This window comes from Triturus cristatus, chromosome 6, assembly GCF_964204655.1.
Source record: "Triturus cristatus chromosome 6, aTriCri1.1, whole genome shotgun sequence".
Classification (NCBI taxonomy): domain Eukaryota; kingdom Metazoa; phylum Chordata; class Amphibia; order Caudata; family Salamandridae; genus Triturus; species Triturus cristatus.
The window spans coordinates 190,545,773-190,558,545 of record NC_140589.1 but is presented as its reverse complement, the minus strand read 5'-3'; the positions used below and the strand labels follow the sequence as shown (position 1 = coordinate 190,558,545).

At 44.0% G+C, this 12,773-nt stretch overlaps 1 protein-coding gene across 1 annotated transcript in view; it reads right to left on the bottom strand.

The window, feature by feature from the left end:
* Positions 1 to 238: 238 nt before the first annotated feature.
* The window catches only part of LOC146816615 (cysteine-rich venom protein-like), a 176,245-nt gene continuing 163,710 nt past the window's right edge, over positions 239 to 12,773 (bottom strand). Inside the window, exon 8 of the mRNA XM_085609145.1 lies at positions 239 to 691. Coding sequence (XP_085465271.1) covers positions 585 to 691 — 107 coding nt within the window. The 3' untranslated portion in view covers positions 239 to 584. The remainder of the gene's footprint in view (positions 692 to 12,773) is intronic.

Sequence of the window (12,773 nt, the reverse complement as noted above, 5' to 3'; positions counted from 1 at the left end):
CAGACGTAATGTCTTCTGCCACTCTAATGGGCGGAGTGCCATCCGCCAAACTATAAATCAGCCTCAAGTCTCTCCTTCTGCACTCGATGATCTCTCAAATCAGAAGGCAGATCGATCATTAGTAGAGCAGGTGCAGTGATAGAGGGACCCAATACACCCCAACTATGGATTAATCTTTTACCCATAAAAGTGGTAAAGGGTCCATCCTCCTTCCTTACAGCACAGCATATGACAACTTTATTACATCACAGCTACAAATTGCATTTTTGATTAGAATGCAGTATGATAGTCCAGTTCATCTCCTAAAATAAACCAATGCTGGCACTATCCATACATTTGTATAGCATGGTGATGTTTATGGTGGTGGCACCAAGCATCTAAAGAAAAGTATTGAAGCTCAAAAGTATGTCAGACATTGACTGTCAACAGAAGATTACAATTTTTGATTTAGAATATAGATTATCGAAGAGTTGACATTGTTATGCAAGCAAATATATGTATACATGATTGTCACTTGTTCAGGTAGCTGGTATTTTCCAGACAAGATGTCTCTTTTATGATTCGGTGGTAGATGATTCTTTGGTTCAGCATTTACAGGTGGCTGCACATAAGTTTTTCACAAGGTCATAACCACATTGGTCCCTCATGTCTTTGCAGTTGCGTCCTCTGTCAGAGTACAAACACTGATTTACTGAAAAAGAAGAAATCACACAATAAGCAAATGGGTGGGTACTTATTTTGGTTAAATCAATGTCAATGTCTAGACAAAGGACGCCAATTATTACAGCCGCCAAGTGGCCTCATGCCATGTTGTAATGGGGAACTGCTGGTCCAAGGAGGAAAGAGGTGTTGGCAAAACCACCATGATTGTCATACACCATGTGCCAGCCAAGCAATTATTGGAAATCAACCTGCTTTCAGCCACTCAATAAAACATAAGCATAAGAAGAAAAATGAAGACTATGTGTCTATATAAGATTAAGTTTCCTTCTTATCCTAATGTTTTAATGATTGTAGGTTGATCCCAGTATACTTATTATTTCCCATTCCAAGTCACTAGTTTCTGCTGTGATTTGTGTACATTATGCAAGCCTTAGTGATGCAGGGCAGCTGCTATTAGTGCCAATACCATTGTTCAGGTCTTACAATAAGTGCCAGCAGTGCAAGACATATCTACTCAGTCACTATCAGTATGTACAGATACAAGCTCAAGTCTTACCATCAGAGCAAGTATCGAAGTTCAAATCTTAGTAACTCAGTTGTTGTCAGTTTCTGAATAAACAGAGCAAATGGTAGTGGCTTAGGGCCAGATGCACGACCACCCAATTTGTGACTCGCAAATCGGGATGTACAACAGTGTCAGAGACACTGTTAGCGATTCCCAATGAGGTCGAAAAATGCAAGGCTCATGAATATGAATAAGCCACTCGCAATTTGCGGCCCATTGGGAATGGCTGGCCCTCCCAGGCATGGTATTATGATAACAATGGGGTAACCCAGTATCCCTCAGAACCTGGGCAGTAGACAAAGATAATACAAACGGTTCTGTCGGGTAAAGAATATTTCTTAAAGCACTAAACCATCATTGGTTTGTTTGTATGAAGATTAATCAAGATTGACACACATAGAGACCATCAACAGTATTCAAATAAGTTTTATGAATTGCATCATTTATGAATACCTACTTTCAATGGCTGTCAAGGACTAAGAGTGAATTATACTTGTGACAAAGTGACATATAGTGCTCAGTGCTGTGGTGAGAGGTGCGTAATATATACAACGTGACTTATGGAAGTATTGATAATTTACAAAAGGCCAGAAAAACAAATATTTGAAACAGTCTGCAGACGGATTGAGTAAGTCTTTATGCAGAGTCTTTTCAACTGGTCCACGGAATGAATTTCGACGTTTCAACCTAGGGTAGCATTACTAACTAGTCAATGCGGGTCTTCATCAGGACAGGGAGTGACAGCCTATGGAATAGTAAGGAATATGGTCAGGTGTGCTCGGTAAATTTGATGCTGTGATCGTTCAAAGCATGCAAGGTGAAAACTCACCAAAGGGAGCCCGATGTGGCTCCTGGGGCAGGGTAGGGAGATACTCGTGCAGGAGCAACAGTATCCTGTACGGCGTGGCTGTGATTCAAACAAGAATTCTAATCAAGAGAATGAAACTATGTAAGAAAAGGCCCATAAGTGGCTGTATAATTAAAAGGCAATGCTGGGAATGCGCTAATAGACTCACCCGGTAATGGGATATAATCTCTTTCCAGATATGGTCAATAGACTCCAAGTGCAACTAATGAAAATTTGATGGGGTTACGTCTGTGTCGTCAGATCGAAATAATCCCCCTGAGGTTCTGTATAGACAAGAGGTGGGAAAGGAAAATGAGTCTCATCCATGCCAAACGTTTTAACAGGATTGGCGGGCAAAGATAATAATTACATTGTAGGACTCACCCACAAAGGGGATGGATTTCTTCCAAAGCGACAAGGGGGTTGAATGGGGCTTAGGCAAACGTCCTGTGTCCTCACATCGAGTAAATCACACTGAGGTCCTGTGAATTTAAGGGTGAAAGAGAAATTAATCTCTTACATACCAATCGAGTTAGGCAAAATGGCTGGACCATAATATTCAATCCGCTCACCTTCGAAATGGGCCCGGAAGAACGATTACTTCATGTCAGGGAGAGCGCAGGCAAGCGTCCTGTCTCTTGAAAATCTGTCTGCGAGTGTGTGACAATCGCTGTCAGTTAATAGACTGATTGAAGCGCGTGTACGCGGCGTGAGCAACCGCGTCATGCGCTCGTTGCTAGGAAACGCTCTCCATGCGGGAAACTGCTCCGGAGTGAAAGAATAGTAAATCGTACCTAATTCTTGTTAGGTTAGTGATGAGGACGGTCTCATCGTGGAGAGTGCAATCTAAAAAACCTTTTCAGGGACTAATACGACTGGTGCGGAAGGTTCGCAGTATGTGAAAGTGACACAACGCTCGTTGTTAGGTAACGCAGTAAGAGACTCGCTAATTGGTGACTGGGCATTGAGGTAAACAGCGATATCCTCTATCGTTCTTAGTATGTAAAACCAACACACACATTCAAATTGAAATGGATGCACATTCAAAGTGTAACTAGTCACAGGTTCAAAACTCAAACGTTGACCATTAATAAACACTAAACTCTTCTTCATGTATTTTTCAATAAACATGTAGCGCAATTATAGAATGTGAACAATCATAGGTTTAACGCTTCAACATTAACCATTAGTACACCCTAGACTTTTCTGCATGTATTGTAGCATCATACATACAAGCTATGCCCCTAAGAAATAATTTTCCCTGCATTCGAAAAGGGGAAGGGGTCCCCTAGGGACCCCTTCCTTTTTTTGAGTGCGAGTGTTTTGTGAGCGCAGTTACGGTAGCAAAACATTCAAACATGGGTTTGGGGTCGCTATTAGGAAGGGAAAGCCCCTTCCTAATTTCCACTCGCAATTCCTAAATAGCGAGTTGCAAATAAATTGTGACTCGCTGTTTAGGAATTGTACATGGCCCTGTAACATTCTGCATGCGAAAACGGGTCGCAAACCTGTTAGCACATGCAAAATAGGGTCCTACTTCTGGCCCTTAGTCAGTAACTTTGGTGCAAGCCCTAGAATTTCAAAGGCTCATTTAGCACCTGGGGGCAGATTTATGTTCCCTGGCGCATCCCTGCAAATCAGCAGGGATGCGCCAGGGAAGATGCATCACGCAAGTTTGCCCTTGCGCCACCGCAGATGCGCCGCATTTACAATGCGGTGCATTGTGGCGCAAGGACAAGCAGATGCGTGACGCATCTGCCGGCGTAAGGTTGGCGGAGTGCTGAAGTAGTGTCACAAGCACGACGCAACTCCAGCACTGTTCCAACCTGCCCTATCCCTAACATTGTGCATCACACCTTATGCCTGCTTGAAGCAGGAGTAAGGATTTGACGCACCAGCGTCGGAAAAGTGACTGTGTGAAATCTTGTAGATTTCACTGCGTCACTTTTATGAGGCTTTTTCCGATGTAACGCCCACCCTGCATACATTAAACCTGACGCAGGTTTAATGTGGCGCAGGGCTTTACAACGTGACGCATCTCCCTGGATGCGTCACGTTGTAAATCTGTCGCAGCATGGTGCTAGCTTTGCAACGGCGGCGCAAAAGTGGCGCACGGGTCTAGTAAATCTGCCCCCTGGTGGTCATATTTCGAAATCTCAAGAGGCAGCTGAGGATGTATGTGCTTTGAAGGGTAGTTACCGCTGCAGTAGCTCCATTGAGGGCACTTATCCTTTGCTGAGTAGGTACCACGTTTGATGTGCCGACTCAATAAAGATTTTTGGTTTTTAAAGCAAAAGTTTATTTTCATAAAACAAAACATCAATGGGCCTAGTATGCAAGGTGTTTCCTCTCTGACTGTCGTACCATTATGTATGTTGCCTACCTGAAATACTGAGTGGCCCACTGTAACCTGGCAGCCGTTTTGTGTAAAGTCATCCCTATAAAGGGTTTCCATCAATATGCACCTCCCCTTCCACTCTACTAAACTCTAAATGACCCCTGTTGGACTTGGCCCTTTTTGCAGGGGGCATCCCTGAACATTTTGCCTTCCTCCTGGTATTTTTTCTGACCTGGTGTTGGTGGTTTTAGGACTCTGGGCACTTTATCACTGCTGTACAGTATTAAAGTGCATGTGCTCTTTATGGTAAACATGGTAAGATGGGTCTACACCTGTTTGACATATTTAATTTACCTATCAGTCCCTTGTAAAGTGGCATCTCATATACCAGGGGCCAGTAAATAAAATACTACTGGTGGGCTTTCAGCGCTGCTTGCGCCACCCTACCAAAGTAGCCTTTCAAACCCGTTTTAGACCTCTGCCATTGCAGGGCCCGCACGCGCAGTTTACTGCCGCTGTGATGTGGCACATAAGGTGGGTGCCACGGCTGTGACTCTCCTTTTATTACATATCAGTCACCCCTAAATTAGGCCCTAGCTAACCCTATGGACAGGGTGCACTGTAGGTAAAAAGTAGGACATGTGCCTTAACTGTGGCATGTCCTGGTAGTGACAAACAGCCATTTTGGTTTCTCACTACTGTGAGGCTGCCATCTCATAGGAATGCATTGGGGATTCCCTGATATGTGTTTCAGTGATAATTCCTGACAGCAGAGGAGTTGCGTGATCAAGTTTGGAATAGTAGCAATAAATGCTGCATAATGGTGTTCGCAGATTTATTATCACTATTTTAGAAATGCCACTTTTAGAAGTGGGCATTGCTGTGTGCTATGTTTCTTTGTGCCTGCCTGTTGTGGAGTTGAATGTCTGGCTCTGGGATGACAGGGGTTGGGGATGTGCAGTGGCTCCAGAGAGGATCAGTGAGTCAGCGCAGGGCTGAATAGGCCGATCTGCATTTGGAGTAGTGTGAGGAGTAGCACCTAGGCCTGAAAAGGAATGTGCCTGCCTTACACAATGCTGGCTTCACCCCGCTGTGGTGTGTCTGTGTCCAGAGCCTACACTAACAAAGGAGGTTGTTGTGCACTGTAAATAAAATGTTTAAGTTCCCCACAGAACTGGTTTAGACCAGGCACAAAGCCCTGTGCCAGGGCAGAACAAAGACTTGCATGAGTATATGTATTGGGGCTGTGACCCCATGAAATTGTGCTCACGATGGACTGAAGCTGGAGTTCTACCAGAGGACTGCTGGACACCAGGAGGTACCGCCACCCAGGGAATACCTGCTGGCTGCTCCATAGCTGAGAGGACTGCCCCTCTGCTAGGAGACCCTGTGTGCTGGCCTGCCTGGGCCCTGTCCTCTGGCCTTGCCATTTCCTGTGGAGGAGTGCTGCCTGCTCCCTGCCTGGGTCGGGAAGTGGGAGACAGGCTGTGCTGTGCTGTGTTTCCCCCAACCTCCGTGAGGAGGTGTCCATCAGCAGGGTGCAAGGAGAGCTCCTATTTTTCAGTGTGCTGCAAAGAGCGGTGACTGCACCCCAGAAGAGTGTGAGGCACTCTCCAGTTTTGGGGCTTATGGTTTTGCAGAAGAGAGCCCAAAACCAACGGAGACTTCACTCATTATCTGTGCCCGCAAACTGGAAGTCAGGCAGGAAGAGCCTGACCGTGGGCGGTGCCAGGCAGGGAAAAAAAGCCGGAGCAGGAAGACAGGGAAAGATTGCCTGGTTGTGAGTGGGGCCAGGTGGAAGGTAGGGCCGGTGCCTCGGGGGCTCCAGGTCCTGAGATCACTAGAGGAGAAGAACCAGAGCCTTGCAGGCTCAACTCAGTAGCTCCCCGCATCCGACCTGCCTGGTAGAGGGAGAGGCGGGTACCCAGTTATCGCCGGATGCAGCAAGAGGACAGAGCATCGCATGCTCGCCGGACCTAGAGGACGGTTCCCGGTTACCTGAGGAGAAGAGAGGCCCCAGTGAGTGGCGCCTATAAAGCGCACTGTTGGTGCCTGAGTATGCTTACAGCTACACCGCCAGATTGCGGGTAGCTGCAAATGAAGAGGAGAAGTCCGGGTGAGGGGGGCTTACAAGGAACACAGTTGGTACCTGCTTGTTTTCACAGCGGCACCGCCAGATTGCAGGCAGCTGCAACGTCCGGGGCATTAGATGTCTATAGAGAGTCACGGGTGAGTTGCACCCTCGCCCCCATTTTGGTACAGGCCTGTTGGGGCCAGTACTCTGCTGTATCAGTATACAGGAGGCCAGTTTAAAGGCTGCATGCAAGTAGAGGCCTGACGTTTGGACAGAGGATATTGTGGGGAAGCCCAAGGTGGGCCCCCGAGGTTAAGGCCAGTCGGCCCGCTGGTCGCCCTATGTGTAGGTGTGGCCTGATGTGATAAGGTGGGGCAAGGATCACCAATGGTGCAGTGTATGCTGAATGTGTGCATGCTAAATGAAATGTGACCAGTAGTTACTGGTTGTTTTCACTAACAGACAATTCTAATGGTGACAACAGTGGCCCGATTGGCCCTGTAGTGTTTATAATCCCCTGTAAAGTGATACCTAGTGCCAGGTGGCACAGTGTATATATGTGATTATGTTATAATGTGTTTTATGAGTAATAAAAAGGTTATTTTCATAAAACCTTGTGTGGAGTGTCTTTTGTGGTGTGCCTAGTGTGTCACTGCTGTGTGAGTGTGCTGCGCAAACACTTTACTCATTGCCTCTGGGATAGGCCTGACTGCTCATGCCAAGCTACCAAGGGTGAGAGCAGGGGTTACCTTCAGTGTGTAACTCCCTTGCCCTGACTAGAGTGGTGGTTTCTGCCTGGCTTAGGTGCATGCCCTAGCCTACTTGAAATCCCAGTTCATAAACCCCTTTAGCTACTATCACTTCCAGAACAACAGGTAAGCCACAATAATCGAGTCATGCTGCATAACAGGATGTAGTGCCAGAGGTACTCTCAGGTATTGGGACCATGTGATGACCTTTGACCACCATGGTTTTAATTGACTTTAGGTGTTTTACTTTACCCTAGTCTGAATGTATGAACTCATGTTTCCTGCATGCCTTGAAGATTTCATTTCATGTTTCCTTAAAGCTGCAGAGTGGGAGTGTTTTCACAGAGTAGAACAACCTTGCCTTGCACAGAATGTGTGGGATGTGCATTTGAAAGCATGAGAGAGAGAAAGGTGTGGAATGTACTTCTCTGTCTCAGAATGTAGTGTTATATGCAGTGGTGCCCAAATGTGCATTATGTTGTAGATTGGGAAATGAAATGTGTGCTGCTATAGGCAGTGGTGCCCAAATGGGAATTGTGTTGTAGATTGGGAAGTTTTATGAAGTTTTTACTATTGGCTTTGACACGCCTTCTTGCCATCTTGAATTCTGACTCTGTCCAGCTTGAGCTTTGCGCACAAAGGCAGGCTCAAGATTGTTTCTGTACTTTTTGAGATGTTTTATACTTTTGTAAGATTCGCTAAGATAAGGGGCTCAAACATGTGGGCGTGCAGAAGTATACGTGAGAACTCTTTTGCCTTTGGAAGGTTTCATGGAGAATGGCCAACTCCAGTAAGTTTCTTTGGCGCAGTGGTCCTCTCGGAAGCTTCTATTGCTTTGAGATTATAAAACTGGGGTTTGTTGACTTGGAAAGGTGGATTTTGGACCTGAATGTAGGCAGACATGTCTAATTAAGTGTAGGAGTTCCCAGCTTGCTGAGTCTCTTGACCCCCGCAGTGAATCCCCCAGTCAGAATTGGTATAAGATGCAGTGTTTGCAGCCAGTGATGTATTCTTTCTGAATATTGGCACTGTTATGTGTGAGTGTGTCCGTGTGCACATTCAAGTCTCCAGTGGTTTTAGTCATCTGGATGTATTTAGTATATATATCTTTATATCTTTTCATGTTTTCCTTTTGATTCCCTGTGTCTGATTATTTTTATTTAACAGTGTTTATTTCTTGCAGTGGACGTTCAGTATTACCATCTGCTTGCATGGTATTCCATGTATTTTATTCCACGCATATAGCAGTTGCATTTGCTTACTTCTGAGTGTGTTATTATTGCCTGCACATAGAGATATATATATTTCTATATACATTTGCCTATTTCTTTCATTTATTTTGAAAACTGTCTTTTGATGTCCCTTATTTTATGAGAGTGAAATACCTTTCCAGGTTTTTTTTTTTGTTGCTTCGCCCTGTATGTGCCTCCGTGTGAGAGAGCTGTATTTTCTTTTATTTGGGAGTGTGAAGCAATACACAGGATCATTAATGCAATGATTTTATCTCAATCATGTCAAAGTTACTACTGAAACTTTTAATAACAAATAACGGCCAGTGACCAATGTACAAGGTTAATGTGTGGCCCAATTGTACCTTTAATGTGGATTATGAATCAGTTTCAAGAAGAATGTCATTCCTCCCAAACTCCCTGTCGATGGCATTTAGTAATTTAATAAAAGTTGACAGAAACGTTGATCGCCAGTGAGTGGTAAGAGTTAAAAGTCACCGAGAAGTACTGTTTGTCCATTTATATATGATTGTTCAGAACCCTACTGCTGGAGATCCCAAAATCTGCTAAAAATTGAATGAGTCTATCACCCAGGACTTGTGATCATTTGGAGGCTGATTTAAAGTGTCATTTTCCAAAGGTTTTTGCACACGTTATGTCAACTAAGGTGTGCAAAAAATGTATAGAGGTTGTAAAATAATGTAGTAAATCCCCTAAGGTCTGACTCCATTTTGAGTAGGCCAAACTCCATTTTAGCTAACGGGTGCCGCCATTTTTTCACAATTAATACAGAATCATTGTAATGTCTGCCATTGATGCAGATGTCGCCTGACCTTATCGTTCTAAGAACTGCGAAATTTCAAGTCAATCAGACAATGTCCATGTACCTTAAATTGTTATCAGTATATATCTGGAACATTTAGGGTGATGCACAGAAATTCCTGAACTTATGTCAGGAATTCCAATCCTTGATAAGAGATAGTATAAAAGGGTTGTCACTTGACCACTTGTCAGGAGAGGTCCTTCACTCAACAACAAGATATTGCTGGAGATGGTCTTGATTGCTGTAAGTGCACCAAATAAATGCTTCATCACATCTGATGCAGATAAAGAACTGAGACAGGAGAAATGATGCTACCTCGTTGTCTGTTTTCCTTTCACATAGAACACTCAATCAAGCTTCTCTGATAATGACAGCTTTGGCTATCAGGAACATGTGGACTCTTTTGCATCTTCCTAACAAAAGGCCCGATTTATACCTTGGCAGATCTGGTCTATTTAGATGCTGGCAGGTCTATGGACAATAGTCCTTCGGAGTCCAAGGGTAAGCAAATGAATACTAGTTGCATGTGAATAATTGTGTAACAGGAGTTTGTTAGAAATTTGCAGCTTTAAAGTGAATTGTTTACACATTTATTTAAAAAATATATATGTAAAAAATGTAATTTATAAAAAATAAATAAAAATAAATGTTGCAGAACATTTTGTTAAAAAATAATGTTTTGAGAAATAAATTAAACGTTTGTTTTTTCAAAAATAGGTTTGCACAATTTTTTTTTTTTTAAACAAACTTTATTGAGATTTCACTTGGGGAGGAGCATTGCAGTACAACCTGCAGTAATTACGTTAATTGCATGTGGGGCAAAGAAGACAACTCGTGTAACATTTGCAATCTGTACAGAACATAGCATAGTTATCAATACATTCCAAAACCAACACAAGACCACTAGGAAGGTCATCAGCCAAATACATTTTTACGTGTTAATTTCCCTTCCTGCAAGATACTGTACTCAAATGGAGCGGTGCCCGCTCAACAGACCAACAACTCCCAGTCCCACCCTGAACCCGCCCTCCGCCCCCAAATGTGCCACACAAACAAAAAACAAAAAAAAGAAATTTTGGTCTGAAGGCCGTAGAGCATACCCCTGGGGGAAGGGGGTGGTCTACACAAGAGGAGAAGGAAACCATACCCCAAGGATGTGGTAGGGGCAAGAAGGAGGCCGAACAGTGCATCAAGAGGGGGGAACCAATCCTTAATCATTCGGAATATTACAGCACTCAGAACCAGGGGACAAATTCTCTCAATCTGCTATCACAAGTCCCTTCCGCCGACATACACCACAGTTTGCTCCGGGGGACTCTGGGGAATGGCTCCCGCAGCCCCCTCCCCCTCCTCCACTTCACTCTTAAACAATTCAGTCAGATGTGCCCACTCTAGGGATATAGGACGCTTGCGCAACCCCCGACTTTCTTCTCGATATAGCGCCTCTCGCTCCGCCACTGACCATCGCAGCACCTCCTCTCCCCAGGCCTCTACACGCGGCGGGGCATGAGACTTCCAGCGCTGTGTTATCAGGCGCTTTGCTAACATTAATGCCAGGTTGGCGAACTGACGTATCAATTTCGCTTTCAGTGGGAGCGGTAAAAGACCCAATAAGCACGCCTCTGCTGTATCCCAGGAGGGGCGTTCGGTAATCATGCTTAAGACGTGTGTTATCCTACCCCAGTATCCCCGCAGTGCTGGGCAGAGCCACAGCATATGCAACAGGCCAGCATCCGGTGCCGGGCAACGAGGACAGGTCGCCATCGCTGTGTCGTACATCTTGCTTAGTGTACGGGGAGTAAGGTACGCCCTATGGAGGACAAACAATTGAATGGTCTTCAATCTACAGTTGCGGGAGGCTTTCTTAGGGTATTCCACTATATAGGCCCACTCTCTGTCACTAAATGCCCGGGACAAATCTGCTTCCCACCGCAGTCTGAGAGGGGCCACGGAGATCTGTGTGTGCTCCCGGAGGCCTCGGTAAAGCCAGCGAACCGGAAAACGCCCATAGGTTTGCACAATTAATAGCAATTTTTATACTTTTAAATGCAGTCATATGAACCCAGGGATAGTACGAAGATGACAGCCTCAAGTTCCGAGACCATTTCTAGACCTTGCCACCATGGAAGAACAGGATATGATAAAACAATCCAGATTAAATAGGCAAACTATTATTGATTTATTTCAGCAGCTGTAGCCAGATCTTCTGCCTTCCAATAAGAATCCCACAGCAATAACATCAATAGTGAACATTATAGCAGTACTCCATTTTGTGGCTACAGGATCATTCCAATACACTGTTGCGATATCTGGTGGAATGTCACAACCAACTTTCAGTGGTGTGCCACAAGAAGTTGTTTCTTCAATGATGAGACACATCAACCACTTCATACAGTTACCAACAGATGCAGATATGGTCAATGTGAAGGGAGATTTTTATGTTTTGGGTCGCCTATCACATGAGGTTGGAGTAAAAAGACTACCGCAATCGAAAAACACTTCCATTCAATTAATGTTCAAGTTGTGTGCTTAACAGATGTGTACATCACTAGCATGTGTGCACATTTTCCAGGATCAACATGGGATTTCGATGTACTATGGAACAGCACCTCACCCCTGCAAAAGTTACAACTTGGATCTGAGAGGGCCTGGCTTGTTGGTAAGTACAATCTATCAATATTTTTTGGGTGTACTTTCAGGTTTAATGATCAAATATAGTATTACATTTTTTGGCTCATATTTTTATTTTATTTATATAGGAGACTCAGCTTATCCTAACCAACTATGGTTGTTAGCACCTCAGAGGAATTCCACAATGCCAGGTAAGTCTGGTTCAATGAGGCCCATGGAAGAAAACGGAGGCCAGTGGTGTGGGCATTTGGGCTACAAATGGCCAGATTATGATATCAGGTCAAGACTGATGGAGCCCTCCTCTACTCACCCGACAAGTTGTGCAAAATCATCCTGGCATGCTGCATGTCACATAACATAGCCCTGCGACAAAACATCCTGTACATTTCAGAGGAAGAAACCCATGATGAGCTACAGGGTGAGGATGCTGAAATGCCAAATGAAGATTATGGTGGTGAAGAGGAAGGAATTGACTTATGTTAAGATGTTATTGACAACTTATTCACATATGTGTAAGTATATATTACATATGATAACATTACATGCTAAACCAAATTGTACTCGAATGAGTATAAATATCTGTGCTAGACATTCTTTTAAAGGGCAAGTTGAGGAAAATCCAGTTCAAAGATGTTTGTTGTTCAGAATTCTGACACATTGACTACTGAATTTATTTACATTGTTTATCTTTGATAGTTTTTAGAAAATGAGTCCTTAAAATTATTAATTTGTAATGTGTCTATTTTGTAATGTCATATCATTTTTTAAAATCTGTTTTAGGTTCCTTCACAATGTCATCTTCAATTGAACATTTCAAAGTTGTGACCTTTGCAGTTATAGGCTGCTGTTGCGAA